At 43.9% G+C, this 16,142-nt stretch overlaps 1 protein-coding gene across 3 annotated transcripts in view; it reads right to left on the bottom strand.

The window, feature by feature from the left end:
• Positions 1–217: 217 nt before the first annotated feature.
• PRKN (parkin RBR E3 ubiquitin protein ligase) overlaps positions 218–16,142 on the bottom strand; it is a 1,257,866-nt gene continuing 1,241,941 nt past the window's right edge. For all 3 annotated transcript variants that reach the window (XM_057738154.1, XM_057738155.1, XM_057738156.1), the window contains 2 exons: positions 7,358–7,475; positions 218–429 (listed from right to left, as the gene is read on the bottom strand). In XM_057738154.1, coding sequence (XP_057594137.1) covers positions 317–429; positions 7,358–7,475 — 231 coding nt within the window. In that variant the 3' untranslated portion in view covers positions 218–316. The remainder of the gene's footprint in view (positions 430–7,357; positions 7,476–16,142) is intronic.

The following is a 16,142-nucleotide window of genomic DNA, read 5'->3' as shown; positions in this document are numbered from 1 at the left end:
CTGGTGTGTATGTATTGCCGAGGCCTGAGGATACTTCCTGCTCGTCTCTCTTACGTTACGTTAGCCCGGCTGTTTCTCAGGGGCGTAATGTAAAGGGATCCAGAGAGGTTCTCCTATAACTGCTTTTGTGATTTTGGAAAGAACTTGAAGAGAGAGAGTGTGTGTGTGTGTGTGTGTGTGTGTGTGTGTGTGTGTGTGTGCGCGTGCGCGCGCGCGCGCGTGCGTGTTTAGAGCGAGGAAAAGCAGCGGACGACAGCAGGACACTATGCTTCCCACAGGATGGCGGCGGAGTGCGCCTGCGTGGCCGCTGCTCCAGCTACACGTCGAACCAGTGGTCCCCCATGCAGGTGCGGTTCCACTCCCAGCCGCAGTTCCAGCACCACTCGAGCTGGCACTGGGGCTGCGGGCACTTCATGTGCATGCATCCTCCTGTGGGCAGAGAGAGGACACAGATCAGCACCTGGGAAGCACTCCCACACCGACCTGCTGTTCCAGAAATGGCTTTCTAACGGAATTACTGCAAGCAATCCAAGGGCAGAACCTAAACTTAAGAAATCAGGAGGCACCCCGGGAAGTTCCAAAGTTCTGACATTCATTAAGAAATGAGTGAATAACCTATATGGGAAAGGAATCTGGAAAAGAATGTGTGTGTGTGTGTGTGTGTGTGTGTGTGTGTATTAACAACTGGTTCAGTTTGGTGTACATCTGAAACTAACACAACATTGTAAATCAACTATACTCCAATAAAAATTAAAAAAAAAAAGAAATGAGTGAGATCGAAGCATGCCACTTCCATCGAGGACAAATTTCATTTCTAAATCTGAGTTTACTGACTTCTCTTGAGATAGGATTTAAGGACAAGCGCTTTGTGTTTCACAAGCGGGGTCAATTCCTTATTCAAATATATAGTAATTTAATATAAGTATACAATAATATATTTGACAATTTAAAATATAATATATAATAATGTCAATATATAGTATGAGTAATTTTATCATTTCTTCAGTGTTACTTGGCTTGAAAGAGTTCATAAGACAGGAGTTGGGACAGCTGTTTTAAAGCATTTAATAGTGAATAGTTTCCTTTAAACTATTCAAAATTTTATTTAAGATGAGGATAGAGAGAAAATAATGAATAATGCTCAATGCTTTACATCTATATTATGTCATTTACTCCTCAAAAGCACCTTGTGAGATAAGGGTATTACCTGGCTGTAGAATTTTCTCAAGGTCGTGTACTTTTAAGTGTGAAGCCAGAGGTTTAACCAAGATCTATGTGATTCCAATGTTTTTTCTTTCATGAAATAGAGCCTTTCCAATATCAGATGAAAAGTCCCTTATTTGGGGATTCCCCACCTCCCCCATTTGTTAAATACATTCCCTATTTGCTTCTGGGGATCAGATACTGAGTCTGCTGTGAAGTGAAGAGAAAGTTATTTGTATGAAATTATATGTAGAGGATTGTTTGTGGGCGAGTTTCCCAGATAATCCAGGCAAAAGTGGTGTCTTTGCTTTAATTCCACGTAGCACTGAATGTGCTCCATTATTCACTTTTACCAATTATCTTGCTAAGCCATTTTTTTCTTGCCAAATTTTCCAAAGAATTGCTTTAGTGCTGTCTTATTTTTATATTAGAAGCTTGGCATGAGAACTTGAACTAATATAAAATATTTACGAATATGTAAATAAAGGTATTTGCTTTAGGCCAGCTTAAGGGTGTTTAAAATCCCATAGTTTTCTACTTCTTTTTGGTTTGTTTTAAAGGTCAAATATGTGGAAAATAATGGGGAAAACTCACCTGTGATACTTTTTTCTTACTACTTCCCAATTAGGATTACACAATTATAGGATTGTATAATTTTCAACACATATTTATGGATTGTGCACTTAGGATGTCAGTAATATAATAAATAGTGTCATACCGTATAATCACTTAAATTTCTCTGGAATATCATAAAGAATGCTTAAGCAATGCATTCAAATTCAATGGAATATTAAAGTGGGGCTGACTGAAAGCTTGAGAGTGTTTTCCTGTTATACCAAAATCTTAACAGATCTGGAATACTAGTGTTAACAAGTATTTTATTGTAGAAACTAGACCCACAATGGCACAGTGGAATAAGAATAAAGGAAATAGGAAGAGAGGATATTCAGGCTGCTAACTTTCTTTTCTTTCCTGGTGTGTAATATAGAAGGAATATGCTAGACCCCCCATAAAACAGAGAAGCATCAGGGACCCCAATCCTAAAAGCCTTGACAGCTTAAAAGTAAATTCAGGCAAGAAGCTGCTGCTGATGCCACGTTAATTCGTGGGTATTTGGATGGAGAAAATCTGGCTTCCCTCTTAGAGAATGCGTCTCCTGACGGATGCTCAAACCATGAAAAGCCCAGACTGGGCGCAGTCTACACCATGGCCCGGGCCAGCCACTCTGGCATTAGATTTAATGAGAGAGAAGTTCTTGAACAACCTGAAGACACAACCTGAAATTTAATGTGCAATAGACACTTATTGAGCAGAAAATGGATTCAGGATCTCATCTGTTGGAGGTGGAAGTAAAGGAAGAACTTCCGGAGATTAGAAGGCGTTATAGGAGGAAGTGCTGAGGCTCAGCCTGCGTTTAGAATGGAATTCTAATTATCTAATTATCTAATTCTCATTATCACGACAGCTTTGCTGAAGGGAGAACTGCTTTTCTGGGATTCAGTTGAATACGAAACAGGCTATGAATTTAGGTGGAGAACTGGGTAAAGAAACTAGCCTTTCTTGCTCATGGAGCCTAAGTTTGTTTTGGTTGTAGTAATATCCTTTAAAACAGTTTAGACTATCATTAATAAGATGAAAGGTCCAGCTTTTCAGTTCATAGGTTAAAAATCTATAGGTGTGACCTCTAAGCCAGTGGGAGAATCAGGTTTCCTTGAAATTGGATCCAGTCCTGACTAACCCCAGACTCCTGGATGTGCTGTTACTGTCTGACTCTCAGCACAGGTCATTCACCTCGAATTGATTCAAACAAAAAAATTTTTTTAAGCTTAATTTTTTAAAAAATTGAAGTATAGTTAATGTACAATGTTGTGTTAGTTTCAAGAGTACAGCAAAGTGATTCAATTATACACATACGCTTATTTTTTTCAGATTCTTTCCCATTATAGTTTACTACAAGATATTGAGTTAGTTCCCTGTGCTGTGCAGTAGGTCCTTGTTGTTTACCTATTTTATATGTAATAGTACGTACATGCTAATCCCAAACTCCTAACTTATCTAACCCTAACCCCTCCCCCACCTCCATTATCCCCTTTGGTAACCATAAGTTTGTTTTCTGTGTCTGTGAGTCTGTTTCTGGATTCAAACAAAAATTTGAGAAAACATAAACCTTTCTCTTAGTCCTTCATGATCATACTCTACACAGAATTGTGAAGAAGCATTTTTCACTCAGCAATATATTTTGTGCATTTTTGTTTTTCTTAACATATTTAGCTCTACCTCATTCTTTTAAAGATTGCCTGTCCCTATGTCCATTAAAGAACACTTGTACATGCTCCAATTTTTCACTCTTTAATGATTTTGAGAATATTCTGGAACCTGTGCTCCTGGACCTTGTGCAAGTAATCAAAATTCCAAGAGAAAGGATGGTATGCACAGTGGGGCTCCACCTTTACTATGCTGTCCTCGATATTGTAAAGTGAACACACATTTTGTTAAACATTAAAAGCAGCTGTAGACACTAAAAAAAAAAATCTATAGGTGAAAAAAATCAGTGTTGTCCATGTGCAGTACATCACAATATTTCAAAGAAAGAACCAGATTAGGAAACACTTCTATAGTCAGGAATCACTTGACTCCTCCAAATCCATCTTCTGGGCTGCAGGTGTGGTCTGACTCAAGGCAGACCTGAGCACGTCCTCTTCTGGCCTCACACCCTGGGGGGCTCCCTGTCTTACAGAATCAAGTCCAAGCCCTGCATTCCACCCACCCACCCACCGCTTCAGCCAATGCTCCTCATCCTCGTCTGGGAGCTCCAGACAGCTGGGCTTCTTCCACACGCTCCCTGCCTTTGCGCCTGCCGGCTGCCTGGAAGGCTTCTCTCCAACGTCCTGGGAGGTTCACGACCCTGATTCTGATTCTCAGCTCAGGCAGCATCTCCACCAGGAAGCTGTCTCTTAACCCCAAGGTCTCTCTCTACTAGCTTGTTTTCTCTATCATATTTTATACAATTATCTACTTATGTGTCTATCTCCTTTCCTAGCTCCTTTTAGATGAGATCAAGTGCGTTCAGGGTGGTATGGCCGTAGACCCCTAGCTCCTTTTAAATTCAACAAATACTTATTTTTTGGGTACTCTTCTGGGCCCAAGGGATAGACAGCCAGGGTTCTTGACCTTAGAAAATAGCGAAATGGGTCTCTTAATGTTGAATTTGCATCCTTTAAGTACCGCTGAGACAGAACACTGGTCCATGTTCATCAGCGCTGAGCATCTTCTCTGGTGAAAGGCCTTTGCTTCTTTCTCAACACTGCTTAGTCCGTGAGGACCAGGAAAGCTCTTTCCTGTGATTCTGTGGATATCTTCTCTTTACAGGTGTGGGCCAGCCTGCTGCGAGTCCGGGAGCATTCCAGCATGGGAGGAGTAGACTCACTGGGTGAATTCCCTTTTCCCCTCGGACACCACTGATTCAGGGCTAGGGACCTGGCCAGTGGCTGCAGCTCTGGAAGGTGTCAGCACTCTTTTGTTTGTATTCAAGACTTTCTAAAGGATGCAGGTGGGGAGAGACAGCCTTCAGGGCCCACCCTGGGGCTGCGGGCGGGGTTTCACTCACAGCAGGCCAGCTCTCAGCCCCGACAAACCAATGAGCATCTCTACATATCAGAGTACTGTGGGGAAATATTGGACCGGGAAGTTTCCCTAGCATCTTCTTTTTTTTTTTTTCTTTTATCAGATGCAAAGTGTTTAATGGTGTTAATAGTACGTAATAATAAGGGCAGCTAGTGAAGGCCCAGTGATGAGAACGTGGGAAAAGCAGTACCTGTGCTTCGCTCTGTGTCTCAGGTGAGCTAGTGCAGACGTGTCTCACGTTCAGAAGGAACTCTGGGCGTTGGGCTGGGATGGCTTTAAGATGGATGGCACGGGTGCCCCATTGGCTGCTGCGAGATATCAGGGTCCCCGGGAAGGGGGCAACCCAAAGGAATGCTCTAGAGTTTGACTTCCAGCAACGCTACAGAGCCAGGGAGGGCTCCACAGCGATGGCCCCCAGACCACATGATCACACAGTGCAGCCACCAGACCCGGGGGAGGTCGGCAGGAGGAGGAAACACCACAGCCACGAGCACGGTCGTGTCCCCAGAGCCGTGCTGGTCTCTCTCTCAGGGTCCTCCAGCCGTTACATGGGCCACTTGGCAGGAGGCAAGGAGACAGGAGCTGGGAGGGGCGTCCTTCTGGCAAGAGCGCTCTCAAAGTCTCTCCCAGCTGTGGTGGCTGGCCCCCAGGACGTGAGGATGTTGCAATACAAATAAAAGTGAGTTTCTCCATTGAGATGGAGGGAATAAACTAGCTGTGGGGGGAGTTGTCGCAGTGCAAACAGAAGTGATTGTGCTTTTTCCTCTTGAGAGCAAGGAAAACAATAACGTGGAACAGGCTGGGGGAGAAAGATAACCTGGCCTGAAAGAGTTAATCATCCCTTGTTTTACTTTAGCTGTCCCTAATCTGTAGTAACTAGATTTTTGCTTCACAAAGCTAACTCCCTGATACTTAACTCTGTGTGAGTTATATCCTGCCTCTCACTTGCCAACCTTATTTACAACTTGGAAGCTGCATTCCATACAAAATCATTCCTATAGTTTGTTCTGCATTTCACAAAGGAGGTGCCCAGCCAAAAAACCATAGACAAACAGACAATCAACAAACTGCCAGACCCCAGTCACCGGGTGGCCTGACGCCGGCTATGACTGTTTTAGAATAATGCGAAGGAAAAAGAATGCAAGACCTCCACCAACTCGATCCTTATCACATACCCCAGACTGCGAGCCCCAAACCCCACGTATAAAATCTTCCCCAACTCCCAACCACAGGGGGCACAGTTCTTGAGGCACTAGCCTGACGTGTCTTCCCTTTGCCTGGCAGAGAAAAATAAAGCCATCTCTCTCTTCCTCCAAAATCTCTGTCTCCGTCTTTCTATTAGGCCTCAGTGTACAGAGTAGTCGATATTACGGTAACAAGGAGGCATGGACGTGACCGCATGTGTAAGGAAGGGAGACCGGGTTTCTTTGAGACGTTGCCCTGGGGCTAGACCATCACCAGGGAGAACCATCTGAATCCGGTTGCTGGTGCTTCTGCCTGTAAACCTGTGCAAAGTGGCAGATACACGTGGGTTCCTAGGAGACTCGGACTATGTGGAATGTTGTTTCATTCAGAGGTATCTCCAGGTTGACTCTTTCCATTCTTAAAATTTAGAGAGTAGCTGGTACAAGGCAAAAGTCCTATTCAGAAACACATTCATGGAAAGGCTGGTTTAATGAAGGAGACACGAGTCACCCCAACAAAAGGCACTAACTCTCCTGCCGCAGGGATGGAGAAACCAGAGCCCGGAGAGTGCTCCGTGTTCAAAGAGATAGGAATCACTGATGTGGAATAGAGAGTTTCATGGCCAAAAAAACTGGGAACCAATTGGTTAGACAAAGTTAAACAGATTTCTTTACGAAAGGAAATCTGAAAGGCTTGACTGTATGTTATGAATGGGGATAACAATAGCTTCCTTTGTGGCGTCTGTAAGGATTAAAGGATCTGACACCAGAAGAGAACTTAGAACCAGCATTTAGTAAGTGCTCCGCACAAGTTAGTTGTTTTTGTTGTTGTTATCCTGCAAGAGGGGATACAGTGGGAGCCAGACGTGTGTGACATCACGGCATCTGCATTTCCCCTGTGCGTATCTCTACATACCGGCATAGCATGGAGGGCATGCTGGGGAAATACTGGACTGGAAAGTTTCCCTAGCAACTTTTTTAAAATCAGAGGCAAAGTGTTTAATAATTTTAATGATAAACAGTGTTAACAATAAGGGCAGTTAGTGTTTTCGGAGTGCTTTCTTTATGCTGGGCACTGGGGAGGCACTGGTTACCCGCCATGTCCTACGGTTCTACTGTTGTGGGACAGCTTCTGTTATCAGCACTATTTTACAGATAAGGACTTGCAACCTAGGAGGTTGAGAGACATGATGTGAGAGAGCTGCGATACCAACGATGGCCAGATGGCCCCAAAGTCCCAGCGCTGAGCTCCCTAGCTAGCAAGGCCTTGTAGCGTTCCTCACTGTCCCGGCCACGCAGCTGACGCCCTCCGAGACGCCCTCACTGTTTGCCCAGCCCGGACTCACCGTTCTTTTCCACCGGCACATGGCAGCGAGGACAGGGCTTGGTGGTTTTCTTGATTGTCTCTTTGGAGGCTTCCTCCCACCGAGCCTGCTCTGCGGCCTTCTCATCCACTCTGTAGGCCTGGGAACACAAGACAGAAGGAGCTGAAATTCAGATCTTCGTAGTGGGGTTGAATGTGGGTTCCTTGAAACACTGTACAGGACATTCTTAGAGCTGGAAGTGCCTTCAGGCAAGAAGCTCAAAAGTAAACTCACTTGACAAGGGGTGGACAGCTCCCGGCCATGCAGGGACATGCACTGACATGGTTTTCTTGGCATGTGGCCTGTGCTTACAAGCTAAGAAAAGATGGCAGTTTTGTACTTTGAGCTCCTTTTGTTGTTGTTGTTGTTGTTTTGAATAATATCTATTGGCAGCTTAACACGCAGGCGAAGTGACACATGCTCTTACACCCTGCTTGTTAGACGCTTCAGCAGGGAATGCGCTCGTTTTTATTTTACATAGAGGATTAGATGAGTTAAACAATTGCTGATAAGTAGGAGAGGCTGTGTGACTCTAAAATCTTTGCTTTTAAACTTTCTTCCACATCTTATGATCTTTCATTCCTGCACCTGGGCAGGAATGTGGTCACCGACGGGATGGGGCAGGAACAGGGAGGTGAAGCCCATGTGACAGAGGAGGTGGCAGCAGGAGCTGGGAACAGCCAGAGGTCAACCTGGGGCTCTGGTCCAGCCGCCTGGGTTCCAACCCCAGCTCCACCCGGGGGGTGGTTTTGGGAACGTTCCGTAACTCTCTCAAAGTTCCCATCTCAGATGGAAACCGAGGCCTAGTGCATTGTGGTATCAAGGATCAAGTGGGTTAATTTCTTCAAAGATTCAAAACCAGTATCTGACACACATTATGTGATGATATAAATGACCTCGGGATCTCCAAAACTCTCAGAAATATTTGCTAATATTATTCATGTCAGAGGGATGAACTATCCCTGATTCATACCACGAAAAGCAGGACGGATTTCAAAGGAGCCACTGCAGATACTCTGCGTTTAATTGTTCAGGTGCTGCAATCTCTTCACTTATGTTAATGTCTAATGACACGTGCATAAAAAGAATTGGTACATTTTTGGATTCAGTACAAGAACTCTTTGGTCTAGAGATATATTTCAAAATGTTAATCCAAACAGAACCCCTCCATCTTGGCCTCTATGGTATTTAAATTTTTTCTTCTATGCTTTAAAATTAATATGAACATGCAAATCATTTTATTAATTTGTAATGACTCAAAACATTTCCAGAGCTATTTCTAGATTAAGACACTACTAACAATGACTTAAAATATAAATTAGTGAAGAGATAAAATAGCATGAAATGCTCTAACACTCTGGTATTACCCTAATAATAATACTGATAATACATTACAACTTTATAACATTATTTTTAGACTTTGATTTCCATCATTTCAGTGAATTCTCACAGTAACCTAGAGAAATCGGTCAGGCAGATATCAAACTTATTTTACAAAGGAGGCCTCTGAGAAGTAAAAAGGCCAGGCTTCAGGACGCTCACCTCGTATATAACAGCACCAGGGCCGATCAAATGCAAACGCTGGGAAAACCTGAAGGATGGGAACTCAAACAGAGATACTCACGCGCGGGCCCTCCCCCCAGCACCACTGCCTCTCAGCAGGTTTTCTAGACGATGGGAGTGAAAGCGAGAGGTGCTGGGATGGCTGTGCTCAGAAGCTGCTGTTCCAGTAAGTACAGCGATCATCCTCTGAGACCACAGCATAGGGCGGGAGCTAGACCAGATGTGGAATCTGGCGAGTGGATCCTTCACCGCAGATACGAATCCAACTTTTATCACTCCATCATCAGATTCTAAATCGTTCTGAAATGGTTAAGTTTTCTGACCCTATGAGTCCAGCTTTTCTCTTTAAGGTCCAGGAGCTTGTAATTATGTAGGAATAGTTTAAAATTGCTTAGTGGGGGCATAAAGATCAGAGAAATATATAATTTTACTTATCAAAGACTAATTTTAAAATGTGGCACTTCAGCTACATGGCAAACTGCATACAAGTGTAATTTGTCCCAGGTCTATATGTCTAAAAACGCTGGAGGAAATATGCAAGAAAGTCTTTTCTTAATAAATGGTTGGTCTAATGGGAAAGTCAGGAAAATCCCTGAAGGTCCGGATAAGAAAGAGAAAATCCTGCTGGTTTAGGGAGGGAGGAATCTGGTGTTTGCTATGGGACTATTCTCCTAGTCCCAGGCTGCCCAGGGCCTGGTCTTTACAAGCAGAGATGAGACCTGGGCCAGAGCAGGGTAGAAGGTGAGATCGGATTTTCCCATTACACACAGAGGACCTAGACTCCTGAGGGCCGACATCCTCAGCTGATGAGTTAGGTGGAAAAATGCTCCCAGAAGAGAGAATTGATAAAGAATTGATGAACAGTATGTGCTAGTCTCAGCCTTAGTCCTACAGTGGGGCAGGTCGGGGAGATAAAGTTACTCAGAGAATTTCCAGCCACTAAGCCTCATTCAAGCACGAGCGTTTGTGGAAAGAATTCACACCCCCTGATTAGCTTAAAAAAGTCCTCATGCCAAAAAGTTTATTTGAAATAATCCCGGACTGGCAGTATACCCAAGAACCTGGCTGAAGCAAAAATATTTTCGTAGAGTAATGCACTTTAAAAGGCCAAATCTCAAAGAAAAAGAAAAGTCACACAAACAAAATTCCAAGAAACCTGGGATCACAATAAAAAAAGTCACCAACTACAGGAGAAAACAAGCTACCATGAGTGAAGGTGGCAGAAACACAAAACTGCAGAATCTGACCAGTAAAGGCTGTGAATATTGGAATAATCAGATGCAGAGTATAAAATAAGTATGTTTACTAATACAAATAAATGTATTTACGAAACAGAAACAGACTCACAGACATAGGAAAGAAAAAACTTATGGTTACCAAAGGGGAAAGGGCAGTGTGGAGGGATAAATTAGAAGTTTGGGATTAACAGATACACCTACTACATATAAAATAGTTAAATAAGGATTTACTGTATAGCACAGGGAACTATATTCAATATCTTATAATATCTATAGTGGAAAAGAATCTGAAAAAGAATATATATATAGTATATATATACACACATACACATATATATGTATGTGTGTATACGTATAACTGAATCACTTTGCTGTACACCTGAAACTAATACAATATTGTAAGTCAACTATTGTTTAACAACAACAAAGTAAGTAAGTAAGTAAATAAATAAAATGTCATGGCATCCAGTTCCTCACTGCTCATGGAACCAGCCCTCTCGTCCTCTTGCTAGTTTCCCCACTGATTCCAAGAAGAAGACTTTGCTGTGGGGGGACACAGAGCTGTGTCTATGAACCCTGCCATGACGGCTACAAAGTTGTGATGCATTTGTAGCGAGCAGCTGCAGAGGGAGGGGAAGCAGGCTGGTCCAGGACCCTGGAGCCCCTGAGGTGTGGAAAGGTTCAAAGAAGTAACAGTAACCATGTCTATTATATTAGGAAGTTGTGATCACTCCAGGAGCTTGGAGAAGATCATTTAATTTAGCAATTGTAGCCTTCCTGATAGGCAGGGCTGTTATCAACTACTTCAGAGGAAGAAAGTTCAGTTTTAAGAAGCCGCAGAACTTGCCTGAGGTCACGTGGCCTGTGAACAGCAGCATAGGTGTATAAACCCTGGACTCTGCGATTTCATACCCTGTGCTTTTGCTGCTACCTCTTCTTTCACTATGACGTGACATGCTACAAAGAGGACTAAGGGTGGGAGGCTGTGGCACTGTCACAGAGCAGTTCTAAGACCTGCGGCTGAGGGTTGTGGCGGGAGACCTCTGCTTGCTCTGTGGCTGGCCGACGCCCTCGCTGTCCACCACTCTCCCGCTCTTTGCCCCTCTGCTATGTGGCTGACTCTCACTTCTGCCCGACCTGCTGAAACTGTTCTCAAAAAAGACACAAGTGAGGCCACAACCTTCAAAGCCAATGCCTTCTCTTTGTCCTTTTCATCTCTGATTGTCCCACTGCCCCCTGACCCTGAGGGCTTCCTTCCTCCTTGGCAGAACAGAGCCACCAAGAGCACCAAAATCCCCTCAGGAGACCTCACCGCCGCTGCCTCAACATTATTTTCGTTTCTTCCCCTTCACCCACTTGGATCCACGTGGAAGGGCAGCCAGAGAGCCATCTCACTGCTGTTGGCCCGACTGATGCTGGGGAACCAAGAAACACAGCTCTGGGTCATCCTCCGAATAGGTGATCTGTGCCTCGGCGACTGTGTTAGACCTTCGCCTATCGATTCATGGGGAAGAGGGTTGTCATCAAGCCTCTTTGACTGAGATCTTTGCTTAGCATCCTTTACAAGCATCCTCGATTCTGATGTTCAAATCCTTCTGGACTGACTGTGAGCAGCAGCCGGATGCCTACAGCATTACTGAGGGATTTAAAAAACACATGCACACATTTTCTTGTGCTCACAACCTGGAGATTAGGATTCAGTAGGTCTGGGGTGGGGTCCAGAAATGTGAATCCTTAAAAACGCCTTGGGGACTTGTGGGGCACAGGGAGGCTTGGGAACCGTCTCACTTGAGCCTGAAGAGCATGTTCAGGGCATGTTTAGTTGGATAAACTCATCCTCACTTATGCCTTTAGTCATCCAGCTGTAAAGCAGTGACCTGTCACGGCACTGCCGGGAGGTGAAGGCTTTGTGGTGACTCAGCATCAGCGTCCTACCTGTGATTAACTGTGGCTCATACAGGGCAGTGTGACAATTAGGTTAATTGTACAGGTCTCTGTGCCTGCTTTCTGTTCCTCTGTCATGAGAGGAAGAGTGGGTGCATGCAAGTAGGGGGGAGGGGGCAGCAGGTGGTGGGGGTGGGATGGGACAAGTCTCTCTTCTTATGTATTTGGTGGCCAAACACAGCAATCTCCTACCATTTCCTATATACCTTCAAATCACCTCGGCAAGCTCAAGTATTGGCATGACAGCCAATCTGTGGCTCAAGAAGGGACCATGGGTTTTGTTTATACGGTGATAAGTGTTAGGTGAACACTCAGAGGTGTCTGTATCATTAGAAGTGGTTCAGAGCAGGGCTTTGGCATCATCAATGCCTGGTTTAAATGCCAGCATCCTTCTTTACTTGCTGTGGAACTGTGGACAGACACTGAGTCTCAGTCTCTGCTCCTCTGTGTGATGAATACAGTCTACACCTCACAAGGGTGGTTGTGAGTCAAGAATACAAGCATGCAAGGGCTTAGCGCAGAGCCTGGTGCCCCCTGAATGCCAAGTTCGTGTTTTCTCTGACCATTAGCATCTTGTCATCATCCCCATCCTCATTTCGTATTTATGGAGATGAGACTATCAGACTGTGGGGTTTGTGTAAACTGAAAAGACTGCTGAACGCTCCTTTAAAAAATTCAGATAAATTAAAATGCCCTCACAGAGGTTTTAAAATTTGTGCCTGGGAGACATTGTTAATATACATGCAAGTTAGAACTACTTGAGAGACTGTTCACACTCGTGTCATCTTTCCTGCTTTAGGAATCATTTGTGACATCTGTTTAGCCAATAATCAAACAAGTATATCCTAATTCTACATGTCAATTTAAATCTATTTTCCAAAAAGGATCAGATTGCCATTACTCCCTGAAAACAGTGGGCTTGATTCAGATGTGAATGTTTTCAGGGGAACGCCAACTTTGAAGCGTCACCTTTGTCATCAAAATTGAAGGCCCAGACAGCACTCGCTTGCCACATCATTACTGAAAACTCCCACTTCCGCGGGGAGCAGCGGTCCTAACTTCCCGAGTCACAGCAGAGTCAGATGCTTTAGTCCAAGACCATTGCTTGTGAGTAGCTCGCCCCCTGCTGGTGAATCGGAACACTGCATCTTCTTTCAGGCACAAAGATTCTTGGAATTATTATTACCCTTTCTTTCGGAGGGAATATATATATTTATATAGTATTAACTTACATAATAAATATATACAAGAAATAAGTACTCTGTATGTATTTATCGCTCCATGTATTTAGAAAGAAATCACTGCAGTGCTAGGATGTAATGGAGCATCTTGTTGAGGGCTGGGTAGGCTGCCAGGCTATACTCTCTGCACTAAGTTCCAAACTTCCCAGCCCACACTCTCAAATTTAGTTTGGGAGAATATTCTTTGTTTTTTCTTTAAGAACTTTTATTGAGATACAATTGACATACAATAAACTGCCTATATTTAAAGTGTACAATTTGATATTTTTTTTCTTATTAGTAATGTATATATGCCAATCCCAATCTTGGGAGAATATTCTTTTTTTAAAAAAAATTTATTTTATTTTTGGCTGCATTTGTTATTTGTTGCTGCACACGGGCTTTCTCTAGTTGTGGTGAGGGGGGCTACTCTTCGTTGAGGTGCACAGGTTTCTCATTGCGGTGGCTTCTCTTGTTGCGGAGCACGGGCTCTAGGCACGCAGGCTTCAGTAGTTGTGGTGCATGGGTTCAGTAGTTGTGGCTCATGGGCTTAGTTGCTCCATGGCATGTGAGATCTTCCCGGAGTAGGGATCAAACCCGTGTCCCCTGCACTGGCAGGCAGATTCTTAACCACTGTGCCACCATGGAAGCCCAGGAGAATATTCTTGGTGATGGCAATAACAGTGGTGATTTCTATTCTTAGTGTGATGTGTACCAAGCACCACTTGGATCACCACTTAGATCTTATATAGCCCTGGCCCATTGGACCTTTACTGTTTCATAGAGAGGAAGGAAAGTAAATAAATAATGTCTATTAGCATATTTTAGGATTGATGATGAAATGGTACAACATAAATTTTAAGTAGTAAGATTATTAATAGGTATCATTTAATGGGAATTTTAAAGTTCTTTGTGCTCAACTATTATCACACCTTGACAAATGGGGAAAATCTGCACTTGAGCGAGGAAGATAAGCTAGGTTATTTTTTGGAGATGATGGAGATCTCTAGTTCATGGCTTGCTCAGGTCAGTAATGACTAAAATTATAAACGTGGACGGGATTTTGAGTGTGGAAGCATCACTAATGCAAAGAGGAAGCCGGAGCAGAGAACAAGCTTGTCCTTTGTGTAAAGTGTGGATATTCTGGTACAAAGCTGACTGTTATTTTTTGCTAGAGCTGGCACAGAAATCCCTTCATTCAGCAGACACGTGTCAGATGCCTGTGATGTGCCAGGCACTGTTCTGGGTACTAGGGATGTGCAAACAAAAGAGACCATAAACAAACAACAAAATGCCTTCCTTGTAGCGCTTACAAGTTAGAACAGTGGTTCTTAGCCTGCGTTGTCTGTTAGTACCACCTGGAGGTCTTGTTCAAACACAAATTGCTGTAGATTCCCCCCTCCCAACCCTTCCCCCCACGGCCCCCCCTCAGCCAATAGTCTTCTCCCAGTTTCTGGATCAGTCAGTCTTGACATGTTCTTGGGTGATGCCCAAGCAGCTAGTCTGTGGACCACCCTGTGAGAAGTAGCAGAACATCTGTACACACTGCAGTCGACACAGATACAAGGAATTGTGTGTGTGTGTTCTAGCACACGTGCCCTGAATATGTATGTCTCATCTCCACAACCTGATATAATCCTGAGGTTGAGGATGGATGAGGAAAGAACCACTTTGCTTAGCGCAGACTGTGATTTGTCGGGCTCCATGCTAAGTGATGCATGCCTCGTTCATTAAATCCTTTTGATTTCACAACGTCATATTACAGACAAGGAAAGCATGGCTTGGAGAGGTTACATAATTCACCTAATCATGACCACAGCTCATGTATCAGTCAGGGTTCTCCAGAGAGACAGAACCAAGAGGATATGTATGTATGTATAAAATATGTGGATTTACCTTAAAGAATTAGCTCACGGGATCACGGGCGCTGGAAAGTTCAAAATCTGTATGGCAGGCCAGAAATGCAGGTGGAATGTCTGTGTTACAATCGTGAGGCTGAATTCCTTCTAATCTGGGAAATCTCAGTCTTTGCTCTTAAGGCCTTCAAGTGATGAGATGAGACCCACCTACATTACAGGTCATCTCCTTCAAATAAAGTCAACTAACTGATGGTGGATGTTGACCACATCTACAAAACACTTTCCCAGCAGCACAGAGACTAGGGTTTGACAAAACAACTCTACAACATAGCCTAGCCAAGCTGACAAAAAATCAACCGTTACAACTGGTCACCACTGAGATTCATTTTCAAGACCAGATCGGTTTGACTTCAAAACCATTCTGCCCGGTCTTGGATTCCTCACAGGATAGAGATGATCAGATAAGAGATGTACACTTAAGTCTTGCTGAAAGAAAACTTGGAAAACAACAGGGACCAATTCAAATGTGCTGACCCTTCATGCATGTATCTGGCAACTGCTTCATTTGATACGAGGTCATGAGAGGCAGCAGATGAACCATTTCCCCACAGATGGTCTACAAGCCCTCCTGTCCTGCGGGTGACCATATATATACACGTATATCCCACCATTTGAAATTAATCAGTGAATAAAGGATTCGTTGTAGGCAGGACCCAGCTCTTAGTCTTTCAAATCTGCACTTCCCTCAGAAATGCTGCGCCTGTGGAAACAGTCTTCTGATTCTCTGGCTCCTGTTGTCAACTGAAAGGGGCGAACACTCCTTTTTTCCCAGGTCCCTTCACTTTTGGCCACCATTTCTTGCACAATTCATGATTTCCCTTAAGGATTTAGCGCCATCTGGTGAGTGAGAGGAGCTCTGCAGGTATTTCTGCTCTTTCTGCTC

The sequence above is a fragment of the Hippopotamus amphibius genome, chromosome 6, assembly GCF_030028045.1.
Source record: "Hippopotamus amphibius kiboko isolate mHipAmp2 chromosome 6, mHipAmp2.hap2, whole genome shotgun sequence".
NCBI classification, from domain to species: Eukaryota; Metazoa; Chordata; class Mammalia; order Artiodactyla; family Hippopotamidae; genus Hippopotamus; species Hippopotamus amphibius.
The sequence above is the reverse complement of the archived record's forward strand: the minus strand, read 5'-3'. Positions and strand labels throughout refer to the sequence as shown.